The 7729-nt window shown below is 39.7% G+C and overlaps 1 protein-coding gene across 1 annotated transcript in view; it reads left to right on the top strand.

Annotated features, from left to right (window-relative positions):
• Positions 1 to 7729, top strand: part of LOC107089388 (alpha-1,6-mannosylglycoprotein 6-beta-N-acetylglucosaminyltransferase B-like) — a 132436-nt gene that overhangs the window by 98919 nt on the left and 25788 nt on the right. The window contains exons 7-8 of the mRNA XM_015382144.1: positions 5875 to 6008; positions 6920 to 7050. Coding sequence (XP_015237630.1) covers positions 5875 to 6008; positions 6920 to 7050 — 265 coding nt within the window. The remainder of the gene's footprint in view (positions 1 to 5874; positions 6009 to 6919; positions 7051 to 7729) is intronic.

The raw sequence follows: 7729 nt of genomic DNA on the forward strand, positions 1-7729 counted from the left end.
GACTTTTTATGGGTAATTAGCATTAGGTTAGCACATAACAGTTTCTATTATTCGCCACCACTTACTGTACCAACGGCTTACAAAGTAAATTTTAACTAATGATCAAGTAACTAAAGCTTTATAAAACTGAAGTCAAGCTACACATAAATAAGACTTTAGTTAAGAAGATTGTCTTGTCTTCTATGTTTGATTTTCTGTTATATGTCAAATAATGAACTGCATTTTACTAGATAATAACACAATAATTAATTGATGTTGTTGAAATTAATGAGTTATCTGGTAATAACTGTTTGAAATCTAAGAAGTCCAACTTTACCTTGTCTGCCCCACCCTGCCAATGAGCCTGATTATATATATATATTTATTATTTTATTTTAAATTAAAATTTGAAATATTTCAAAATATATTGATATTTATTTTTTTAATGTGCATGAAAAATATTTAATATTAAGCGTTGTTTAATTTTTCGTCAGATCGGTGACGTATGTCCAACATAGGGGGCAAAAATCTTTGCACATTGACTCTCGTCAAAAGTTTTCCATGTGCAGCAGCTCCTCTGCAATACAAACGAGAGAGAAATGGTGCAGAAACGTCTTTTTCCAGGACCTGGTTTAGCTCCAAGGCTAGGCTAACTGTCTGCAGCGAGGCTAACTGCATGCAGTGCGGCTAACTGCGTGCAGCGAAGCTAACTGCATACAGCGAGGCTAACTGCGTGCAGCGAGGCTAACTGCGTGCAGCGAGGCTAACTGCATGCAGCGAGGCTAACTGCATGCAGCGAGGCTAACTGCATGCAGNGCAGCGAGGCTAACTGCATGCAGTGCGGCTAACTGCATGCAGCGAGGCTAACTGCATGCAGTGCGGCTAACTGCATGCAGCGAGGCTAACTGCATACAGCGAGGCTAACTGCGTACAGCGAGGCTAACTGCGTGCAGCGAGGCTAACTGCAGCAGCGAGGCTCACTGCATACAGCGAGGCTAACTGCATGCAATGCGGCTAACTGCATGCAGCGAGGCTAACTGCATACAGCGAGGCTAAGGCTTTATCCTGCTTTCCCTGCCTCCTTGTTCAAACATCAGGATCTGATCCAGCATGGATAAAGACAGCTAGGACTGATTTAAAGCACTTTCCAGAAAAGGCAAAGAAGAATAAAAAAAGAAAGTTTGGGATTCACATGGAATATAATAGAATATAGTCGACTTTTTCTAGTTGTTTGTTTATTTTCATAGTTGCTCTTAAATAAACATATTCTCAGAAAATAAATAGTTTTTAGATATTAAAGAATATAAAGCTGACTAATAGTTTCTCCATTATTAAACCGGTTCATTATTTTTTTGGTTTGTGACCCAATATTGGAGCATGCAAAACACAGATTAACCTTCACAGCCTCAGAAGGGAAAGATTTATGGACAAAACGTAAACCTGGACATTAAATTATGTTTTGTTTTTATCATGTTATTTGTTGTTGGCATTCATATAAATATACTGGTGTGATAACTTATATATCTAAGTGTGCGTTTGATTGGTTTTTGGTATACCTCTATTTTAAATTATAGCCCCCTCTGGTGAAAACTTCACCAGCCGCCATTGATCATTTCTCTCTGTATGTCCCGACGGCTAAGCTAATCATTGGTAGCAGAAAATTATATAAAATCTTTGATAAAAGGTATGTGGAGAGCATTTAAAAAGTTTATTGCAAACAGTTTGGAACGAATATCAAGCAGGCAGATAGTTAGGAAGCTTGAACAGAGTGGTGACGAATGAAGCAGACAATTAGCCGGCTTAAGGAGGCAGATAAAGGCAGAACAAGCAGGACCCAACGTTTACACGCCTGAGAAGACAGATGACTGAACAGAGTGGAAGCAGGCTTTGAGCAGACAGGATGATGGGAGAACGAAGTGGAAACAAGCAGAAACAGTACAGAGTCAGAAGCTGTTGAGAATCAGATAAAATAAATCCGCTCTGCTCTCCCGAGATCTAGATAGTGACAGCAAGCAATACGAGCAAAACTTTAACACGATGACTCCTGCCACTTGGGTGCCTGGAATCAGTTGTCTTAATAATCCTACTAGGTTTGCAGCAATGTTGGATTCAGAAAATGTAGGTTTGCAAATAAATAGAAATTGAGTCTACACAGGAAAGAGATTCAAGGAGCTTCTGCAGGAGCGGAAGGAAAAGCCCAACCCAACTTCAAGCTTTCCTTCTCCGAATCCCCTCCTGCAGCCGTCTTTTATTAACAGAACATGACGCATGGTTACAAACAGAGTATTGTTCTGACAGAACAACAGATCAGTTCATGAAGACAGAATGCTCCATCAGAATGACGAGGCAGGATGGTCTCCTGACTGAATCATGAGACAGGAGTGGAGCATCCCCTCGCACAAATGTTTTATAAGCACACATTCATTTTATAATCATCATTGAATAAACCTAACAAGCAACATGTCCACTTATGCAGGAGCATTTTTTGCTTGGCACTGGCAATGTGANTGAGGACCCCTTGCACCAAAGTAAAGACATGTTGCTGGTCCTCACTTTATTTTTTGCTCATTGTTAGGCTTAGGACTGAGATGTGATTTGAGTTTAGATCAAGGTTAGTGATCTGTATGCACTTGCATTGGGGGGCACAGGGCTCGCTCCCTCTTGTGACCCATTCATCCATCCACCAAGCGATCCTCTTCCGCTGAACAGGTGTCTCCCCGTGCCCCAAACACCTCCCCAAGGAGGCGTCCAGGAGGCATCCTAACCAGATGCCCGAGCCACCTAAACTCCCCTCTTTGGACCCATTTGGTGAAAACCATATGGCACAGTGCCGTCTCTGGAGCCAAAACGCATGCTAAACTGTGCCATTGGGAGCTAAAACGTGTGATAAACTACTCTAAAGTTCCCTCCTACGAGCCAAAAAGCAAACGAAACTGCCCTCTTGGGGCCGAAGCATGTGCTAAACTGCACCCCTGGGTGACAAAACGCATTTTAAAGTGCCCACTTAGGAGTCGAAACACATGCTAAAGTCCCTCTTGGGGTCAAAACAGGATTAGGGCATAGAGGGAATTGAAACCCCAACATGCTCTTTACTTCATTTTACCTTTGATTCGGAAGATGATAGAATATTTGTTAAATGGGGAGGGAAACTTCCTGTGTCTGTGAGGGATTGCTGCCAGAAAAAAAGTGTCCTTAATGGCTTTTGGCATTGACACAGGGTTTCAACATCCTGGAATCCAGGCCATGACAGGCATGACGAAGAGGCAAGAAAAAAGAATTAACACCTAAAAAAAAATAATAATTTAAACTGCCAGAATAAACTGAAGGAAAATAATCAGCTGCACATCCCTGAGAGTGAAGCAACATGAAGGCATTTCCGCCTCAGGCCTGTTTCATGCTGTTGCCTCACAACCAAATATTTTCTCATTCTGGATCCCAGTTTCCTTCAACAAACCTCTGAAATATGACTTTTTAAATGGTTTTCTTGTTTATAACTGCAGCTTGGAAAGTTTAAACAATGGGCTGCAATAGTATTTTATTTGTCTATGAGGCTGTATAAAATATAGAAATATATAAAACAAACAGGAGGCTAGAGAATAGAGATTTTAGGGAACTGAAGAGTAGAAAGCCTCTGGAACCACTTTTAAAGTTCCACTCCATGTATTTTTAAAATCCAATTATGAGCTAGAGAAATGCATTACTGGTGGAATTGGGAGGTATTTTCCCAGTGTGTTTCCTATTTGGCTGCCTTATCTTGTAACGATTTGTCCTTCGCTCACACAAAAGACACAAACCCCCACATTTCCAGCAGACGAACCACAGAAGTCAGCGCCTAATTGCTTGCTTTGTTCACTTTTCTGCTGTAGTTGTTAGAGAGAAGTCATGATCCTGACTGTCTCTACCAAGATGGGATTTTTTGTGTTTTTAAAGTCTTTTGTTCTTCCACACATTTACTGTTGAGGGTCTAACAGTCTTTAAAGTTCCTGAGGTATATGATTATACTGTCTATCTAGACAAACTTCTCATGTAATATTCCTTCTGCTATGTTAGAGTAACCCTATTTAACAAATCATTGAAACTTAAAGGTACGGCTTGGTCTGATGGGAGGTTTAGTGGAGGTATTATTGTAAATAGTTCCCTTATGTGCAGGAAAAAGGCTTAATATCACCATAAACTTGTTGGAAGAACAGATATCCTCAGTCTTGGAAAGCTAACAATTAAACAGAGCTCTGTGAAACTCTCTAAGGCAGGAGAAACCAGTTAAAAATCAGCGAGGCTGAATAAAGAAAACCAACAACCAGGAGACATTTGAAAATATAATCCATTACTTTAAACAGGATTTAAAGTCATAGGGAAATTATATTTAAATGTGAAATCATTCCGGCTTAAACATGTATATAAATGTTCTCTTTATCAGACCAGATTGTCCCAAAATTTAGAACATTTCTATTTTTAAAAAAATCCTGTCTTAAATTCTGTGTTTTTTCCCGTTATCTTCTGCAGGCCGGTTAGTTCTACGTCAGCCTGAACACCTAAATTCATCCAATCATATATCAACGGTCGTCTGTCAATTAAATGTTTTCAGTCATAGCATCTTGATTCATGTGTCGCAGCTAATATACGCAACGGTTGAAACCAGAATCCTTTCCTTTCCCATTGAGTTGCGTCCCAGTGTTCNGAAAAAGCTTCTGTATTTCAATTAAAGATGTAAAGTTATGGAACAACTTAAACGAAGATTTAAAACAAAGCAATAGTTTAATACAATTCAAAAGAAAATATAAGGAGGTCATTTTCAATAGAGATAGACATATGAGTGAGAGAAAGCAAAAATGTGTGTATTGCAGATAACAACTTGTTGTAAGGGTTTGAAAAGACAAACCAGCATGAAAAGGGAAATGTTTAGGTAAATATTAGTAACTGCTGACGGGCACTTTAACTTTCACTTGGCTCTGATTTTTTAATAACAGTAGGACTATAAGTTTTTCAAGTGTTTAGGGGGTAGGAGTTAATAAGTTTTCACTTCTTCCTACCCCATTTTGAGCATGATATATTAATTGAAACAAATATCTGTATTTTTTCTCTTCTTTTTTATGCACTTCTTGTTACTGTGCACTATTGTATTTTTATATTTGTATCATGTTCGAATAAATTTCAAAACATTTTTAGAGTCACTCTGGAAGACAGAGCTGTCTTCTTTATGTTTTATTTCAATTTTAAAAGAAGTGAACAAATAATACATAGATTTTATTCTTACATAATTGGTTTCTACTGCAACTGACAATCTCAAAGCACTTTCAACGGTACTTTGTCCTATAAAGACAAATTTTCACTCCTTTTTCAATAAAACAACACATTAAGTTAATGCATGGAGATTTTGCCCTCTGCTAAAAATAAAAATAAAATCAGCCTCAGCACAATCCAGGTCCAGCAGCCGCTGGCATTTAGTCAGTTATCTGCATTAGCAGCCATAGCCTTACTTCAACATGCAGCCTATGGGCCAACGCTCATCCCACAGATGCAGGATCGATGTCTAATTTCTAGCGTTCAAAGCGACTTATTTTGTGTATGTGTCTGGAGCTGTATCAAGCCGCTGCCTAAAGTCACAGCCACTTTGAAATTGCCAAATTTCAAGATGGCTGCATAATTTGCACATTTAGCAATAAAATGAAAACTGCTTTTTTATCAGAATCATATGGTTTTTGCTTTTTTCTTTCTAATAGCTTTCTGCCAACTTCCTCCTTCTTTAATAACGGCATGTTACATTTCACTCTATTTGCAATTAACCTTGATAAAATATGACTTTCCCTACGATCACATAGATTCCTAATGAAATGCATTGAGGCTTGGCACTGAAAATTAATGTATGTTTTGCTGTGTTTTGCTCTACCTTCACAGATGTCACATCAGGGTTATTGACACATTCGGGACGGAGCCAGCTTACAACCATGAAGAGTACGCAACCCTGCATGGCTATCGGACCAACTGGGGCTACTGGAACCTGAACGCCCGGCAGTACATGACCATGTTCCGTAAGATCATCCTGTGTTTTACTTATCGTTTGATACCTGGCATCTAATCTGCCAGTTTGTTAAGATGTGACTGTTCTTGTTAAAAAAAAAAGTCACCCTATAATAAATCAGCCCTTCATGCCATTAAAACACCTTTTTTGTCTTTTTAAAATTTCTGAAAATGTTAAACTAGTCTTTTCACTTCTTTTAACAGGTCTTGGCTGTTGTTCACATTCATTTCTATTTTTAGCACAGTGTTCCTTCTACCTCTACCGCTTCTCTTGTCCTGTTTTTCCTCCTATAACCTGCACAAAAGGTCTGATTCCTTTTGTCTCTTCACTTCCTGGCCGAATCATTGACTGCTTAACTGTCTCTTGCTTTTACATTCAGCCCTCAGCGTCTCAGCAGCAGGATCATTATATTGACAATGCTCAGCATATTGTAGACTCCCACATTCCAGACTGGTCAGAGCTATAATGAGTGACTCAACCTTCATACTTATGAGAGCGTGGCAGGCCTGCTTTTATTACAGATCTTCAATACTTGAGAATGCACTCTGCAAAAAAGGGATAATAAGCAGTTGGCTTACAAAAAGAAGTCAGCAGCGGAGGATTATTTCTGCCGTCGGTTTTTATCATGTCAAATTGCTTGAACTCACTGAGAAGACCACATGAAGTGCTTAAAACATACATTTTATAATATAAAATCGCTGCATTATTCTTTGAAATAACCAACAGGAAGCAGCTCAGTGAGTTATTATACTTCCAGTCACTGAACTATAGAGCGAAAGGATGGACTGATTTTCCTTGCATTCTTCTCTTCCTCTCAATTAGAATAAAAGTATGTTCCTCTCTTGTCTTCCTCTGTCTTTCTGCTTTCTTTTCACCTTCCTTCCTCATCACTCTGCTACTTTCACACTTGCACGCTTTCAGCCCACACACCAGACAATTCCTTCATGGGCTTTGTTTCAGAGGAACTAAACGAGACGGAGAAGAGGAGCATCCAGCAGAACAAAGTCAACAACATGGCTGTGGTGTATGGAAAAGAAGCCAGCATGTGGAAGGTATACTTCCCTAATCAAAGATGTGGTAAAGATCAGGTTTTTGCTCTATTTCGCTTTAGCTAGGCGTTTCTTATCTGTTTGTCATTGCCATTAGTTATCATGCATTTTCATCCTATAGCCTCATACTCTTCATCTTCCACTTCTCTGGAATCGGGTCTTATCAGAGACGCCCTGATTTCCCTCTCCCCAGAAACCACAGAAGGGTTCCAAGGCCGGCTGAGAGACATAGTCCCTCACGGTTGTCCTGGAATATTCCCTTCACCTCATGGGATTACCTGGAAAACCTATCAAAGCAGGCAGCCAACACGTATCTGAGTCAGTGTTTAAATTCCCCGTGGGAGGGATTTACCCCCATCTACTGGTGTTTTAAATCAATAACAAACGACCAGGAAGTGCTCTCTCTGGCTGTGCCTGAATGTCCGCCCGATTCCCTATTTAGAGCACAATATAAGCATTACGCCTTTTATATGAAACCCCTTTCTTAATGGCAGAAAAAACAGTTTAAACCAGGGAGCAATGGGCTTTTAGTGGCAGTGGGAACAGCTCGCTTGCCCAGTCCTTAGACCGATTTAAACTCGGTCCTCGAGGGCCGCTGTCTCTGCTCCAGCACAGCTGATTTTAATTGATAGTTGATTAACAGGCTTTTGCTGAACTGCAATCATTATAACCAGCTGTGCTA

This window comes from Cyprinodon variegatus, unplaced genomic scaffold, assembly GCF_000732505.1.
Source record: "Cyprinodon variegatus isolate N-32 unplaced genomic scaffold, C_variegatus-1.0 Scaffold250, whole genome shotgun sequence".
In the NCBI taxonomy this organism is placed as follows: Eukaryota; Metazoa; Chordata; class Actinopteri; order Cyprinodontiformes; family Cyprinodontidae; genus Cyprinodon; species Cyprinodon variegatus.